Below are 18834 nucleotides of genomic sequence, written 5' to 3'. Positions count from 1 at the left end.
ACATGGCATCTATACCGTGTTTTCGTGCAAGATAAAGAACGACAACTCCAGTTTATTTTTAAGACATTCAGTCGAATTAAACTTGAATCTGATTTAGCCACGTGATATAAGAACACATGTCATATATTGTTACATGTATTTGCAAATATCTTTCATTTCATGAACCCACGGAGGGGCATAAGCGAACTTTTTCAGGGGTTAAGAGGTAAATGTTGATGATCACATTAATAACGAATAAATAAGCTAATGCATCGATGCCTTTTTACCATTATGTACATATGAAGTACAGTTAAATTCTTGATTTGATCTGATTCATCTTTCTTAAACGTATATTATAGTAGAAATATACAGCAACATTAAAAAATTACTGGGATATGAACATGCATGCAATTGTATATGACTGGTAAATGATCAAATCCAATGAAAAATCCTCTCGGACTTCATGACCAACTTCATGACCAACTCATTCCAATCCAAGTTAACAATGAATTTCGTTCCAAATCAAAAGAATTTAATCAAATCAATGTACATGTATATAATCTCTCACTCTTTCTCTCTCTCTCTCTCTGCTCTGATCTCTCTCTCTCTCTCTCTGCTCTGATCTCTCTCTCTCTCTCTGCTCTGATCTCTCTCTCTCTCTCTCTCTCTGCCCTGATCTCTCTCTCTGAGAATCATCTCTGCTCTGATCTCTCTTCCATGTCTACTTATCAATTAATAACAACTGACATGACACAGTTATAAATGTCCTATATATACATGTATAAATAACCACACATTTTTTAGAAGACCGTTTAAGATCTTGTCATTTTCAGAGATAAAATAAGTTATAAAGGACGTAAGAAGCAATTATTAAAGTCCAGCCTATACTCGCTTAGAGATGAAAAAATTCAATATACATGTATGACCAAGTTCACGTAGTCTCGAGCCGACGCCTTGCTATACATAGGATAAAAAGGGCGACGTCTTAAAATCAAACGCACAAGGACAGCGAGATCGAAGTGCAATTATTTCATTTATATCATACATGTACTTAGTTAGTGTCAGGTGGAATGTACGCGTTCATAATTTAGTTTAAATCCTTTAACTGTGATTTAACATTGTATAAAAGTATCTATAGTATTGGAGGAAATGAAATGCTCCTTAATATTATACATGTATATGTTATCACAACTAACTATGCTTCACTGTTTTTTGCAATAATGTAACAAAGAAGCTACTATTAGGAATATTTCACCTTGAGCTTGTCAAGTGTTTTACCTTACATTTTTTTTTTTACATTTCATCATATTTTGAACGATGAATCTAGCAATACTTAATAAATATGTCATATGATAAGTCCTCTTTAATTTCAGCCGTGATCTTTCGTAGGACTTGATCATGAAGGCGACGATTGAATACCTGTGTACATTGAATACACCTGTAGGAGATTAACCTTTATCAATACGGCCATGATTTGTGGGTTTTGATATGTCATCAACGCATACGTAGCACACAACCATGACTCTAAGATTAAAAAAAAACCCAGTGACGACTCAAAGTCCGCGATGCATTCCCTGTCCGCCTGTTGGCCTGTGTCAGACCCCTTGGTCTACTGGGTCATAGACAGAGCACCGTAAAACAGTGTAAAAAATGCAACACCCCTCCCGTGTATATATGTATGTTTATGTCATGAGGAAATGGACAAAGTCGCTGTCTGCGCGCTTCTTTCTTAATATATCTGACGTTTAATATAGCATAAGAAATTAACGCACATTGCTTATCATAATATTTTTATTTAGAAGACCTTAGATTGATGGATGGATAGATCTGGAGAGAGAGAGAGAGAGAGAGAGAGAGAGAGAGAGAGGGAGAGAAAGAGATATTTAAGCTGTGTGCTTTGTGTCAACGACAAGTAATCAACTTTCAAAAAACCATATCAAAGCCAATCAAGATTTCATTTAAACAATAAGATGCTTTCTTTGGTGATTCGTGCAAGGTATGAAGGTGGGTGACATTGCAGAAAAAATACATAACCCTCGTTAGCGGGTAACGTAAATTTTTCTGCAATGATCGCCACCTTTATGAATATCCCGCATGAATCATTAAAGAAAGCATTTTTGTTTATACAATGTATTTACATATTTCTTCTAACAAATTAATAAACTGATTGTAAAAAGTATATAAAATTAACTAAAGTACTGTTAATGTACATCAGTACGTTAGCTTAACAGCCAAATCGACTCCTATGGGGAATTGAGTCTGCCATCATCATGATTATTTCGTGCAGTCCGTGATTTTTCTTATGTCGCTGTAAGTTTCGACCAATCGGTAAACGGGGCGTGAAGATATCAGTCTTGTCAATTTTTACAGAGCTGTGAATAACTTTATGTTTCCGAATTAAATTGAGGGAATTATACTCGGTAGATGTAAAATATAAAAAAATAAACCCAACAGCTAGAGTTTCTAAAAATTCATTTCCAGTGAATACACAACAGAAACAATATTGTGCATAGATACAATCAAAATCGTTTCCGAAGCACCAAACAAAAATAAATTAAATCAACAATAATATATACAAACAAAAAGATAAAACAGAACAGGGACAATGTCGCGTGGGGTTTGGTGGCGGGTTTGAGTATCATATACAATGCCCAAAGTCAAATAAATTCTAATGCATTGTCATGTAAGAATCCAATAATCGTTGTTCAAGAAATGAGTCAGAGCAATAAGCACTATTGAGTATAAGACTTTCTCTATGCATTTGCAGTGCATAGCAAAATCGAGTTCTGCATCACGTGATTGTTGCTTCCCCCTACAGAATGGCACATGACAGGGCCTCGGAGAGGCCATCTCTGGGGTGGAGAACCGTCCCTATCGCTTTATTCAACACCCTCTTCATTCTCTTCTCTAGTTCCGGCGAACTCTCAAAAAATCGAGAGGCTCCTATTTTTCTAGCCATGTGGAAACCTTCGATAGAACTGATGCATTTTAGTCCATTCTGGTGTAAACTAGTTTGCACAGAGCAGTCTAGGCGGAGGTCCGTCTGGGTTCCCACCAGGATGATGGGGACCTCCCCCAGACACCGCCGGACAGTCGGTATCCACTTTGACTCTACGTTGCTAAAAGAAGTAGGCTGGACCACAGAATAGCAGACGACAACGATGTCAGCTCCCGGCAGAATGTGAGTACTGTTATCTTGTTCTTTGTCCTAAAACGAAGGAGAAGACAAGTAATAACTAGCAGAAGACAATTAAAATCAGTCAAGATGCCTATTCTTTTTTAAGTGTGTATATGCTTTTTTACTTATAAGTTGCAAAACATATTCTGATCTTTCATAGAAATATGTAAAGCATTATTTCATGGGGTCAAAGCATGTAGATCACATGTTTGCCAATCGTCACGTGCAAAGCGCGGTAGACGTGTCTGTTTAAACCTTCAATCCACAAACCAACTGCACCACCCCATCAAATATTGACATTCTTCCTGGACACCCCCGAACTTTTCCGATAATCACTACATATATAGGTAACCTTGTTTGTTGTTTAGATAATCCCTAACTGTTATCCCACCAAAGTTCAATCCTAGAGATAACATGGAATGGGTTGTTGTAGGTTGTTGTTACTTTCAATAGAATGTCGGTTTCAGCAAATTCGTTTCCAACATTCCTACTTTATCACACCCTACATTGGCACTGTTCTTGAAACTATTTGTTCATTGCATAACCGGGTAATGATATATTGGAGTATCAGTTCGATAAGCAATACCAAAAATAGACAAGAAACAGTCTTTAGAATGGCAATCATTTACACGTGGACATTTACGAGTATTTGAATAAATCCGCCCTACATGACAAATTTATTGCCCCTTCATTATCCGCCCGAATTAGGATGGTCAGTTTCCGCTAATAAAAATCACTTCATCACTACGGAATGTCTTTCATCGAGAAATGAAAGTCATTTAAATTTTACCCTACATAACTCGATTTTGTTTACACTGCATTCGGTCAGTAATTATATAAGTACAATGTCACTCTCTAAGAAATAACTATAAATCTAGAAAAATTATACGCGCTAGTTAAAAAACCGAAAAAGATTGTAAATGTTGGAAAAAATTGAAGTTATGCAATTAACAGAAACTGTTTGAATGTAAGATAGGAATGAACTACAGCAGAGTTTTACATTTCAACGATTGCAAATCAAAGTGCGTTCAGTATATGATGTTAAACATAAAACACTTGAGGTTGTACCCTCTAACTATGAAATTCGAGATATCTTAAGCCACTGATGAAACGCAGTTTCTCTTTAACTGGAATCAAGCATCGTAAGAGAACGTTTAAGAAATCTACTCACTTCTTCCAATGTGTCAAGAAGCTGCAAGTGATACTTTTTCCCTGACATTTCTAATGTTCCTGTAAAAATAGATCTGAATGTACATTTCGGTTCAATGCGAATTCCCATCAAGACAATTTCGAGTGGAACAATGCGAAGTGATCGCCATTATCACTTTAATGCTACAGCTGTTTGATAATTATGCACAAAAATGTCGGAAACCTGGAAAGGATTGCATACAGAAAGTTTATTTATAGACAGTTAATTTATTTTGGCAAAGCTGACTTGATATGTTAATTACAATTTTTCTGCTCTCTATGAAATCAAAACAAACAGAGACTGTTCTCAGCAAGAGAGAAATTTTCATCAAACTTTTAATGTGCATAATCTTCAAGGAAATTTCTTATCGATCCACGAAAAACTTTAACAGCAACAATTTTATCTTGAAAACATACACATAACTGTACGCAATATATATTTTTTTTTGGGGGGGGGGGGGGGGGCTTTGTATTGCAAAAGCATGAAATATTTAAAGTTAGTTTGAAAACAAACGCAAAAAAGTGGGGAAATAGAAAACTTATTTATTATCTTTGGTAAATTTACCTGCATAGTTATCGAAAACACTGGGCACGTGCGTAGTAGGAAATCTATTTGTAGCGTAGTTCACTAGTAGACTTGTTTTCCCCACGGAGTCATCCCCTAGCACAACACACTTAATGAAGTCCGAACGAAGTACGACCATCTTTCTGTCACTTCAAAGTTCGACATCCACTCAGACATACACGAAATGGAAAATGTTGTAAGTCAGCCTAAGATTGCAGCATTTCGTTTTTTGTTGACGTTTTCCTTTGTTTACATCTGAACACGCGCGAGCAGACGAGCTAGATATCACGTGATGTACAGAAACGCGCCCTCGCTATGTTTTATACCTATATCGCAAGGAATGTAGAAAATCCACAGGTGGAAAATAAACAAAGCCTCGAGAGGAAGTGCCTGAGTGACTAAATAATTCAACAAAGCGTGTTTGGTGGTCAATGTGTATTGCTTAAGGAAAGACTGGATCGCTCCTTAAATAGTTGGAGAATTTGATCGTCTGCACTTATTAATGATCATTTTTGCGGTTAACTCTGTCCATATAACGCGCTAATTTTGTAATAGTATTGACTTTTTCTTATTTTGTAAACGATGACTGTCAAAATATGTACATTAAGCTAAATATTTTATGCAGTCTTTACAAAACCCAAGATTTGTGGTTTTCATATGCACATGTCGAATAATATTGATAAAGAACTGTATCTTATCTTTTGATTTGAATATGTATCATATTATCGTATAGAACGTGCTCGTTTATGTGCTCTTTTATCAGCCAGCAATAAATGAGTCTTTCAACCACTAAAACCACCCACTTGATAACTGATTGTTCTGAACACAAAAGATCAAATATTATTAACTTAAACTCAAAGTATCATTAACAGTTGTTCATCATTTTATTCAGGATCATTTTTTCGGGGTCAGTGTATATATACATGTTAAGGGTCCTTCGGAAAATTCTTAAAAACATAACTAAAATTTCCTACATCTATTCTATTTAATATTAAAGTGAAAGTACATGTATGTTCGTGGTGATGACCTGCCTAGCTTACCCGCCTACTTCATATTATAAGAATCGTTATTATTTGCCACATAAATGACATTAGGATTTTTCATAGCTTGACACCACACCACACCGTCTGAACACTTCGTTGTCATATCAAACATTCTTACTTTGTAGGTGTACCGCGAGTTCCGGTGCCGAGCTAAGCGATTGGCCGAAACAGATGGCGAGAAAAATGCTTTAAACAATTAAACAAAGTATGAAAAGGTACTGACTAGCATACTGGTATTACCAAATCGTACATTTGCATGATGCCTCATAAATAATCAACCGAAGTGAATTACAAGGGCCATCAACAAATCCTTTCTGTAGGTGCTGGCACGATAAAGTATCCTCCATTGATCAATGGCACTTGATTTTTCTGACACGTTTTGGAGGTGTCTATTATTCGTATAGGAATTGACATGGCAATATCATATTGTTCGTTACTTAAGAAAAATATACTAGTATCTAAACATGTGTACACATATAGACAATGTCTTAGCAGTCCAGTTTATTCATTTTTCCATATTTTCTATGAAAATGGTTCATACAATCTTGAATAAATTGATGCAAGGAAAAAGAATCAAATATTTTTTATTTGATAACTTTCTTTTTTATTCAAAATCCACGAGGACTCTATTTTTCGCTCTTTACATGTACCAAAAGGACTGTATTAAATAAATAAGTTATGTTGGCTGTGTTTGAAGTCTTCTATAACAATGTTCACGAAAACTCTTAAATGTTAACTAAACTTTAAGAAGTTTTTTTTAAATTTTATTTATTTACTTAACTATGCAGTACTTTTATGACTTTGAAAAAATATTTCTTGAAACTATTTTTTATCAAGAAGGAGGGGATTTATCTATTCTTATTCGTTTTTTATGAACATTTATAGATATTGGTAGTGTATTTGCAATTAGGACACATTATATATATAGTGCCTGTTTGGGAGGGTAACAGTTGAAATTGACACCCCGAGAAAACCATTGTCAACCGACGCGAAGCAATACATGTACATGAATCTAAATATGCTGAAACCGATTTTTTAATGAAGGTGTTCCCTTCGGAGACAGGTGAAATTTACCACTGGGATTCAGTAAATCAGTTGTTGGCAGTTGTCCATGCTACATGTTTTCGTTGTCAGAAATATGAACACCAGATTAATCCATACTATCCCTATATTTTATCCTATCCATCTAGCAGTTTACCTTGTGTAAGGAGTTGTCTTCTCTTGGAGAAATTGAAGAACTTATTATTGATTATTGATAAAAAAAATTGTTTCATTTAGAGTAAATGTTGTTACTATAATTAAATGAAAGTATATCCTCTTTTATGCCATTGACATTAGAAGTACCTATTAATACAGCCTGCATTAGTCAATTTTAATTCTCAAATGCTACAATTCCTTAAACGGCAAATGAAATACATGTGGCTTTGTTAAAATGATAAGTTGTTATCAAAGTTTGTTTACATCTATATTACAATTATTGTCAATTCACTTTCAAACTTCACTTAAATATGTTACATGTAGAAGGTAGTTGTACCAATTTTCTACCCGAGTCAAAATTCTTTGTGACATCAGCATTAAATCAAGAGTTCTAGATTACATGTATCTAACAGTTAAAAAAGAAATTATAAACAACAATAAAAGTACACAATGCCCTATGGTTTATATGTTGTCGATGACGTCAACTTGAAGGATAAAATCGACGTTTGGCAAAAAAGAAAAAAAAGGATTTTTAAAGACATGATAGGAGTTTGGTTTTTGTTTCAGGTAATATGGCGTTTTTTGATCCAGTTTTCGATCCATTTTCTACGTAACTTTTGAGACATATTAACATGTTGATTGGAGCCAACGGAAAATAATTTTTACACTGAACACTTTTTGCAAGAAGAGAAGATGTTTGCGCCAAGGTCAAAAATAGTGTACTAAATAAATGGGTATAGTTCATTGCTATACGGCTTTTTGTGACACACTTGGATTACAGTATAACAAGATTTAGGTTTGCTTTTATGCCCCCCCCCCCCCAATATTTTCTTCAGACTATTATATTTGGAGCATCGGACACCTTTCTGTTACCTATTTAGTATGGTGATCTATTCAGAAAATGTATCAGAAAAGAAATGTAACTAATCCTTATCCAAATTACTCTGCCTAGTATGATATTAAGCATATATGGAAGCACACACTAGATGGTTTGATTTATCGTTTAAAATAATGTGAATTGCAAATGAAACAAAAAACATAAACACAGGTTTTTACGATGGCGTATTAGTACCAATTCAATTTGGCAGAAAAGATTAAATAAACTCGTTTATACGTCTTATTTTAAATTGTAAGAAGGATTTTTTAAATTGTTAACACGATTTTTAAAAAAAATCGTGAGAAAGATTTTTCAAATCTTTAGATGGATTTAGAAAAACGTTTGTACGATTCAGAAATTCGTTTGTACGATTTAGATATTTGTTTGTACAATTTAGAAATTCGTTTGTACCATATAGAAAATAGATTGTACGATTTGAAAATCCGTTTCTTTGATTTAGAAATTTGTTTGAACGATTTTTTAAATCGTTTGTAAGGTTTAGAAAATCGTTTTGTACGATTTGTTAAATCGTTTTGAACAATTTTTTAATTCGTTTGTACGATTTGGAAAATTATTGGAACGATTTTTAATTCGTTTGTACGATTTAGAAAATCGTTTGTACGATTTAAAATTTGGTTTGTACGATTTTTTAAAATCGTTTCTACCATTTTTAAAATTGTTTTACAGACAGACAGACAGACATTCTTTATTTCCTCTATAAGTTAGAGATTAAATCCATCAAACAAGTGCTTGGTGCAATGTGTTTACAATAAATAATGCTGTTAGTTCAAGCATAAAATTATCACGAACACATATACACAATTACTTATATACAGAACACAATCAGTTTTCAAATATCATGGAATGTTCATTTTGAATCGCACATATTTTAACAGAATAACGTTACAAGATTGCTCGCATATCCTTTATCATCACTGTGATACCTTCCGAAACTGAAAGCATATAGTTTGCCCACTCTGGAATGACGCCATCCTCCTTCGATCCGAGAATAGTACCAGCTATTACGCTGTCCGAGTTGTATGTCAACTTGACATATGAATTTACAGTCAACGAATTTACAATAAGATGCATAAGATACTCGCTACTTTTATATAGGACAGGACAGTCTAGAATAAAATGCTCCTCTATATCGTTGACTTTTCTTTTACAGAGCTTACACGACACTTCCTCTGTTTCATATGTAAAAGAACAGCTGAATAATTCAAATAATTTCCAGGTGTATTCCGGATGCTGAAGGCTCAATGAACAGAGTGGATGAGGTTCAATAAATTTATGCACTTCGGCAAAGCGGTTAAGTTCTGGTAGACTTTTCAAAGATTCTTTCCATTCGTCCTGAGAAGAATTACGAATGGGAGTGTCGATGTATTAATTCCAACTTCGCTTTGAAGGTGTTTCCCTGTTACAGAGATAATCATTAAAGAAGAAATCAATTTTATAGTTTTTCATGGTTCTATAGATACAATTAACGTTTCTTTTGGGGCGTGCCTACCGAGTATGTACACAATCTTGCAATAAACAAATTTTTGAAAAACAACGAGTAGTTAGATCTGCAGAGCCGATTCCAGAAAAGTATTTGAAGTTTTTGAACCATCTTTTCCATTTTAATAAGACCTAGTGAGTAAATAGTGCACACAGAGGGAGATTGCCGATCAAAACCTTAAATCATGCGTGCAGCAAATCTTTGTAAGATTTCAAGGTTTTCCAAAGTTTTTTTTTTTTTTTTTAGATATATCTGTCCTTAGTTCACAGCCATAAAGGACTGCTGGTGCAACAACAGTTTTCCACATTTTGCAGCTCATGATTGGGTTTATGCCATGCTTGTGCACTCCTATGTTTATAAGAGAGTTCATTATTTTTCGCCCTTTACAGCATAAACGCGAAATGGCACTTTCACATGAGAGTTTGTTAGTAATTGCCACCCCGGCGTAGATGTTTTCGTCTGTGAAATCTGTTCCCTAAGAGGAAGATGTTTTCAGTGGCAGGTTTTCTATGGTTGCGTTTGGACGTAAAGTATACAAGCTTATCTTTTAAAAAGATTGGTTAGCTAGCGCTGTAGCCATCGTAAAACAAAGAAGCAGATTTCTAGAATATTGGTTTAAATTTCTGAATCGATTAATTAACAATATGAAGGCACAGTGGTGTACCGGAATTGTGCTGGAGCGGGGTCTCAATTAAGAATTGTGATGAGATCTAGATAGGGCTTCACATCGGTAACGGCATAGCTCATTGATTGTGTCTTAAACATTATGTATCTACTGTAATTTCAATTTCAACGTAAACATTTTCAAGAACCATTGGTACTGTTTTAGCAATTGTATCTTCTCGGGCCTTTCCGGCAAGCTCGGAAAACATATCAGAAGTTGTTTTCCGAGCTTGAAAAAATTTAAGACAAAGCTACCTTTTTATCATAATATTGAAAATAACTTTGCATTATAAGACCTAAGCTACTGTTACTTTTTGACATTTACAATAAAACAAAACTTCATGTGAAGGTGATAAAACGAAATTCAAATGGTGCAGTTTATCTACAGTGGAACAGTATTCCCAGAATCCCCTACTATGGAGTCGAGCATGCGTATTCCAGTGAAAAAGACTAACGTAGTTGCTAGCGCTCGAGAGCGCTAGCAATAATGCAGCTCTTCAAAGGGTTATATTTCAACCGTCATTTTGACGCATTATCTACTACGACATTTAGTTGCTTTTGCATTGTAGTTTGAGTAATTGAGATTAGTGATGTGTCGTCGGCGAGAATAACACAAGGAACATGTATATCGCAAATATGAGGACCAATGTTGAGACGATCTAGCCCAAGAATGAGGCCATCTATCATTAAGAGAAAGAACCAAAAGGAAAGAACCCTGCCTTGTCCAACTCCTTGTCTCATGGTATAATTGCTTGACATTTTCCCCTCGTAAAAAATACAAGATTTTTTAAAGTGTTTGTTTGATTTAAAAAAAATCAGATATGTTTATTCAACCATATCTTGAAACCTATCGAAAAACTAATAGATCGCGATTATTCGAGATATCAGCATCATTTTAGTTCATTGAACCGAACTTCATTTGATAATACTATAACCTTTCAAGAAAAAGTAAGTACATATCCCCAAAAAGTAGGTTATATAATCAGTGTATGCCTTCAACCTACGGTTTGTTTCATTGTTTAAAGTGTGGGGGTTATCAAAAAGTAATGTCACAAGTGCGATAAAATCAAGTAACGGTCGGTATTAACAAAAAATGGTTTTTTTTTAAATAAAATAATAACAGAAACGAACGAACAAACAAGTTAAGGTAGACGCCGCAAGTCCGCGATATTATTTAAAGATTCTTCGCACTTAGTTAAAAATTAATAAATCAGTCAGATCCTCTAGAGTAAAACACTCGTGTTGCTCTTGAATCCAGAAAAGGGTCTCTATTGATTCCATTTTGCGGTCACTTGAATCTCTTTTGAACCTTTTTATTATTTATTTGAAAAATATACTTGCTGTATACCTTTTTCACCTCTTCGAAGCAGAAGCAATCAAATTTCTTAAACATCTTTAGCGACTCTTCATGTGTCACAAGGTTCTATTACACTGTAGAAAAACACGTGAAATATCAATTTTTATTTTTATTTTTCTCCTTTTGCGGTTTAAGGAATCGATAAAGGAACTGTTAATAAACCTATAAATATATCACTAAAACAATGTCTAGAGGCCGAAAAATGTAGCTTAAAAAAATGATTTTTACCTGCAAGTAAGTACGACGGTTTTTTTTTATTGATTTCATCATGGACTATAAACATTCAGTTTAAATTCTGATGACCGATTGGGATCTGCCATTGAATATACTGTGAATACGTCTACATCCATACTGTCATCGTATACGGATATCATTTAGTCATGTGACTTCTGATAAAGGATTGAATACCTCTAATAGGGTATAAATTTTCCACACACCACAATCATAAACAATACATACCGATCACCTGTAATCAAACCACCTTATGATTTACAATGAAGGGTAGCGATAAAACTCGGCAGAATTATCTCCTAGTTCTAATTCCTGTTTGTGCTTCTAACTTCTTTTTACTTACAGCCTATGTAAACGGTTTATACACAACAAATGAGTATGGATATAGCACATTTCAGAATCAACTTTTACCGAACAGATCTATCGAAAACACTAGCGAAGGATCTTTTTGTGATAGTAACACATCCTCACAAGCTTACCAAGACGAACAGACTGTGCAAGAAGTAGTGTCTAGATGGGGAGTTTACATCAGCAGAAGGATTACCACTTCTCTTCTCCAGCTTGTTGTTTTCTTCACTGAGTGATTCCATGGGAAGAAAACCATTTCTCTTCCTCGGGGCCATTGGTGTGTTAACTAGACAATTTTTAATGACTTTGGCTATGGTTTTTGAATGGAATATCTATTTGTTTGCCACGTTCGCTTTGATAGACGGAATATGCGGAGGTTGGGTGATCGAAATCGCCATCTCAATGGCCATTATTGCAGATATAACATCCGCAGGAAAATCAAGATCCTTTCTGATAGCTGTGTTAAGCTTTGTATTCGGGATGGGGTTTTCTCTCGGGACTTTCGTGTCTGGTTACATTGTCACTGAAATTGGTTATGAGTTCTCAATGGCTGTGTCGTGTGGGAGTGCTGGGCTCGCAACCATGATAATATGCTTCATTCCAGAGACAGTATGTAAAACGCAAAGAAAGAACAGAACATTTAGTTGTGTTGGAAAGCTGAAAGAAATTATTCGACTCTTTATAAAAGATGATTCAAGTTCTTCGAGCTCGACAAGGTTTAGGTTTATAGCAGCCATATTAGCTTTCTTTTTTCTAATGATGGCAAAACTTAGTACAGTTGCCTTTGAGATATTCTCAGTCCAGAGAAAATTAGTGTTTTTGAAACTGTAAGAGCTGTTCTCTCCGAAATTGTTATTTTAATTGGAATAAAGTTAATGCAGCGATGTCTGATGGACGAAATCATTGCTCTTGTTGGCACAATTTCATCTGTAGCCTTGCTGGTTTTGTATGGAATAGCACCTTCTGACATATATTTGTACATAGGTAAACTCTAAACCTTTATAAACATATAGCAGAAATATATCTAATATCGTCAGGACCCATTCAAAAATATGCCATTAAATTAAGTACTGTAAATTCTTTGCTAAACGCAAAAATAATATTTGCGAAAAATTGCGAGAAACAACCCAGAGGATTTTAAAATCTCGCTTTTTTAAAGAGAGTTTTGAGCTATTGGAAATCAAAAAACAATTTATTGATTGCTATTTTGTATTTTCACGAGTTGTTACAAAACAGTGGAATCGCGGAATTTAGATCTTGCGTAAAGTAAAGTAAGGAATTTACAGTTTTTAAAATATGAAAGATATATTTTCAGCCATTGCTGTTGGAAGCTTTGGAATGTGTGCTGTTCCAATCCTCCGCGCAATAATGTCAAAGATGACATCTCCAGACAGGCAAGGTACAACAAAGAATTTCTTAGCTTAGGTTTGATTTAGGTTTTTAGCAAGCATTTAAAGGATAAATTAGGATGATTCCATTGATATCAATATCAGATTAATTTTTGGTATTGTGATGCCATGATTATCAACATCTGGAAAGTTTGTGTTATTGTAAAAGTAGAAATCAGGCTTCATGAAAAATGTCCGTGTTAAGCATCACAGCGAATAACCTCAAAAATCTTTGAAATATATTATGACGATACAAGAAATGATCAAACAGACAGAAGCAAACTTTTGTGGACTCCGGTCCTACCGGTAGTTCAAATGATGATCAAGCAAGATAAGGGCGTGGTTTTCATATGATGCCATGTTTTAAAAGTTTAACTTCCTTAAGGTAGTCCATCTATAACGATCATGTTTCATAACTAATAGATTGAAAGTTTGATCACTTAAATCTAAGTGTGATTTTAAGAGGTTTATTAAATAATAAAGATTCACCTTTGAAATTTAAGAAAAACTTGAATATTAACAAATTTATCATATGTTGAAGTTAACATTGATTTTTTGGTGGAAAAACGCATTTTTAAATATATGTTTCTAGTACAAGTAATTTGCTCTCATTTCTCGTGGCAAAAATTTTCCCTTCTTCGAATATGCTAAAATAATTCATAATTTACCATACATATTTTTTGAAAACAATTTTAAATTTTTTCTCAAAGGGCAGACAATTCTTAAAAAGGTTTTAAGTGCAAAAAGTTCATTTAATTGACTACATACTTACTCCCGAGTTTGGCTAATGTCAGCACCATAATAACTTTAAAATATGTATTTAATGTAGTATAGATCAGTCAAAGTTGAATTCGCCTTAGTTAAGGATGGACTACCTTAAGTCCATTCTGTACTGTACATCTAAATTACACATAATTTATGTCGTCTCTTCCGGTCTCAAGATATTAAAGATACAATAATTTCCCTAGTACTAGTATCAGATCTTACAGAATACTAATAATCAAATTTGTCATATCTATTGCTGCTAAAAGTACAATATTTATCTTGTTATCAACTAAAGTAGGGTTTTCTTACCATTGGTTTTGTTAGAGTCTGTAGATAAAACAATAGGACTTTGCTTGGAGAAAAGTATAGACTGCTTCATGCAGGTAAATCGCCAATGGTAATCGATTTAGCAAAATTGTAAATTCGAATAACAACGAGTTTCAAAGAGACCAATGCTATATAAACCCCTCTGAATCATTAATTTAGCGAAAATTAAATTGTATTCCAATTTTTAAGAACATTTAATAAAGACAAGATTATTAATAAACATATTGAACATAATCACCATGTCTATGGTATTTAATGAGAGATATTACCTTCTTCAGTGCATATTACTCAATCTGCTTAAGAGGGACAAGTCCAGAATTGCAAATACTTCTGGATTTGGCTAATTTAGATATGTGTGAATAATTCTTCGAAGAAAAAAATAAATAAATTTCATTTCAATACTTCAAGATGGATATATATAAACAAAACGATGTAAAACAAACAGTTAAGATTATAATTAAATTAATAAGTCAATACATTAACAGGTGCTGTGTTTGGTTGCATTGCCGTTGTGGAGAATATATGTAATCTGTGCAGTGGGGTCATAGGTGGCGCCATCTACTCGGAAACCGTGGCTCTCTACCGAGGAACGGCCTTTTTCATATTTACTGGATTTGTTGTCATGTCTGGTTTTCTTCTTTTGTAAGTATTAGAAAATTATAGCGGTGTAATATGATGTATATATATATAAATATGTATTCACTTTACATGTTTCTTAAACATGTTCATTCTTTTCAAAAATACCTTCAGAAATGAAAATATTACGGTATTGATAAACATGTTTTATAAGAATAGTACTCTCAATCTGGGAGGTTTTATAAACGTTATAAGAAGGTTCTTTTATTTCACATGTCACAAATGAATATCTAATGCCCCTTTGCAGCATACTTCAACAGTTATTCAAAATTCACGTGTTGCAAGTGATAACGCGATAAATATCTGCATACAGTATATAATGATTGATATATTGCGCTGAATAAATAGTAATCGGACTTGACAAGACAATCAGGGCGAAAAACGATGTTTCAGTATCGTATCAAAAAAAAATGGCGCTCGACAGACACTGCTAATCTTGTGCAAATAAAATCCAGGGTCATTAACCACGCCTCTTTCATGGAAGTGGTAATAACGAATAGTGTTGAATGTAAAATTTATGAAACCTCAGGAAAAGTTTTCAGCCTAGAATTTATATAGCATTATTTGTTGAAATGTGTAATGCAGTGACATTTGAAAAGAGTCATTTTTAAGATATCAAATGTGTAAATTATTTACTAACCAGCTAAATACCCATCCCTTCATAAAAAGTGAAAGAAATGATTGATGATGGATATGATGAAGTGTCTGGTTTATTTTTCATTTTTACAAGTATTCAGGTCTGACAAGCAATTCTGTAAAGTAATCTGCAAAAGAACACATTCGCAAAGTTAATAATAATTTATCAACCGGTTAACATACTAAATGATGAACATCCTTTCGAGCTGAAAATGCATTTGACAATTTGTTTCGTTTTTATTCATTTATAGAAGAAACAAATGTGGATGATCAGATTATAAATGGGTATATTGGTAAATAGAAACCTTGTAACAACCGGTATTTAACACCATTAGGGTTTAAGTTTATCACTTCATTCTAACCGATAAGGGTATCAAGAGCATCCGTTTTCTTTACCAAACATTCACCCAATTTTACTTTACATGTATACATGAAGCTCTTTCAAGCATATATATTTTAAAACTTGTTTGTATCATTTGTAGATATTATCCAATCCACACTTTACAAAATTATGTAACTTGACAGCTATCTCTGGCAAAAAACCCATAGATTTCTTACAATGACCTTTGTAGTTTAGAGGTATGTCACTTTGACATTCATTAGACTTTTTAAAAATCCCTTCCCTTGCAAATGTTGATCGTCCCAGGAGAGGACACCCCACACATCGAAGGAATAAATTAAATTCAAAGTAAAATATTTTGACAGGACACCTAAATATTTGGTTGCATAAAGAAGGGAAAAAAAAATTGATTTTTCCCTTTGGACCTTTGGGTTGACCCTGCAAAGGGAAACAGATTTTGCAAAGTGTGGATTTGTTTAAAGGGGCATAGTCACGATTTTGGTCAAAAATTAACGTTTTGATTTTAATGTTTACAATGCTTAAGTAAGGCATTTTTAATAGGTAACCAAGATTTGAGCGTCATTCGTTGAGTAAAAATCGAGTTAGAGACCTTACAATTCTTTGCTATGTAAACAAAGTTAACATTTTGATTGTTTAAGTGAAACTTCCAGTTTTATACATAAAATGAATGTGTTAAACGAAAGGAGCTGTTATAGTTTGCTTAAAATGAATACGAAGATAGACAAATCAGCTTGAAAAAGATTTTTTACTGTTATATTGTACCTATGTAAACAAAAACAGGACACGAGCCTTGTTTACATGACAAATAATTCTGAGCCCTGTATCTTGCTTATAACTTAACGACTGACTCATATTCCATTTCATCATTAGAAATGCATTCCCATTGTAAAAAAAAAACATTGTAAATAATAACAGAAAAATAGAATTTGACCAAAATCGTGATCACGCCCCTTTAAAGCTAATATAGTTTGGTGGTTAACAATGTTGTTTTTTCCCCTTTCAGAGCTATGATAAAGGATTCTAGAAAGAACAAGTACAAAAACGATTATACAAGTATACAATAAAAAAAAAACAAGCAACATCTTTTTTTCATTCTTAACATTTATTAATTACATGTAATTTTATGTGCTCCATTTTCCTCTAATTCAAGCAAAGGGTTATTGTACATGTATCCCTTTCTCCTAAAAATCGATTCACCTCTTCAAACATTCAAATATGATTATTTTTAAAATGACGTATTAGGTAAATGATTGATCTATCATTAGTATCTTTTGGATATGAAACACGATAGTTAAACATAGACTTCTTTCTCACACAAACTACCAAAATTATATGTTCCTGTAAAAGTTGTCTCTATTCTATCTCGAATATCTTTGAAACACCCCACTAGATCTGAGTCAAAAACACCACCGTTAATAAACCGCCTTGTGTAACTTACTATGCCACGAATTGAAAAGCATGAAAAAAAATGTTAAAGACTATTACTGAGTAATTCTTTAATTTTAATATAATTTCCAATTTTATGGGGGAAAACCCCATAATCTTGTTTGAAAATGAAAAATTTGTTGATCTTAATACGCATTATATCCCTTTTTCTCCGACTATTTCTATACTTACTCTCATCGCTACACACCCCTACATGTATATAAGGCTGAAAGCACTATTCATGCTTCATCGCATTCACCCGAAGAAATTGCATTAGACAGATAGATTTGTGAAAAAACACATTTTAAAGAAAATATGATAATCACTACACTGGTAAGGGAGTGTAGAGGACTGATTATCCAATAAAAGACGAAACTAAACTGACTGAAATCCAGGGATATACTTTAAAACAATTTTCGATCATAGAGTGTTTTCCAATGCCATATTGCAGTGCATATTATAGCAAACCATACACTCTAGTAGATAAGACAGTGACAAAATGGACTTCCGAAAACGGAATGTTTTTGTAGAAACTGACAAAAGAATTAATTCGTATTATTAAAGTTTTTTTTACTATGTTTGATGTAGTGTCGATGTCAACAATATAATAAGAAATGCTTACTGCATGAACGAAAACCGTATTTGATATACACGAAAAGTAAGGCAGCTTAATATGCCAGATAATTCGGATTCGGATAACTTGTCTTTTTCTCTACCAAATACACCATATTGGTTGTTGTTTCTTTTATTTCATTTTTTTTTTAAACATATTACTAAAAACTATAATTCATGCATTTAGAAATAAACAACCCCAACGGCTCTGTGCCCAACGCAAACGGATTAACTATTACACAACCTTGGCCCAACGTAAACATGATTTTTGGGTTGAAGGAACTTTGAATTATGACCGCCGGATTTGTACTGTTTGGGGTATTTTCCGTATCGGGCGATTACTAGGGAATTAGCTCAACATTCACTGTATTTTCCTTCCGTCCAAAACAACGCCACTTAAACAAACGGTATAAAATAAAATTTTGTCGTCTTTTATATAATATCTTCTAGTTCCGACAAAATCTGTTTCACTTGAATCTAGTTGCAAGTTGTTTGTTTTCAATTATGAATTCATGTCAGCTTTATCAGTTTAATATATATGAGTAAAAGACCGTTTC

The 18834-nt window shown here is 33.7% G+C and overlaps 1 protein-coding gene and 1 pseudogene across 1 annotated transcript; one reads left to right on the top strand and one right to left on the bottom strand.

The window, feature by feature from the left end:
• Positions 1–2434: 2434 nt before the first annotated feature.
• Positions 2435–5373, bottom strand: LOC128176771 (cdc42 homolog). Its single transcript, XM_052843302.1, has 3 exons — positions 4911–5373; positions 4329–4387; positions 2435–3187 (listed from the first exon to the last, which is right to left on the bottom strand). Exons 1-3 carry the CDS (start codon positions 5047–5049, stop codon positions 2792–2794), a joined length of 594 nt encoding a protein of 197 aa, XP_052699262.1. The 5' UTR covers positions 5050–5373; the 3' UTR covers positions 2435–2791.
• A 6654-nt stretch (positions 5374–12027) lies between these two features.
• Positions 12028–17312, top strand: LOC128178823 (solute carrier family 46 member 3-like; annotated as a pseudogene).
• The last annotated feature ends 1522 nt before the right edge of the window (positions 17313–18834 follow it).

This window comes from Crassostrea angulata, chromosome 3 (assembly GCF_025612915.1).
Source record: "Crassostrea angulata isolate pt1a10 chromosome 3, ASM2561291v2, whole genome shotgun sequence".
Classification (NCBI taxonomy): Eukaryota; Metazoa; Mollusca; class Bivalvia; order Ostreida; family Ostreidae; genus Magallana; species Magallana angulata.
Note: the sequence above shows the minus strand (reverse complement) of the source record. Positions and strands in the feature narration are given on the sequence as shown.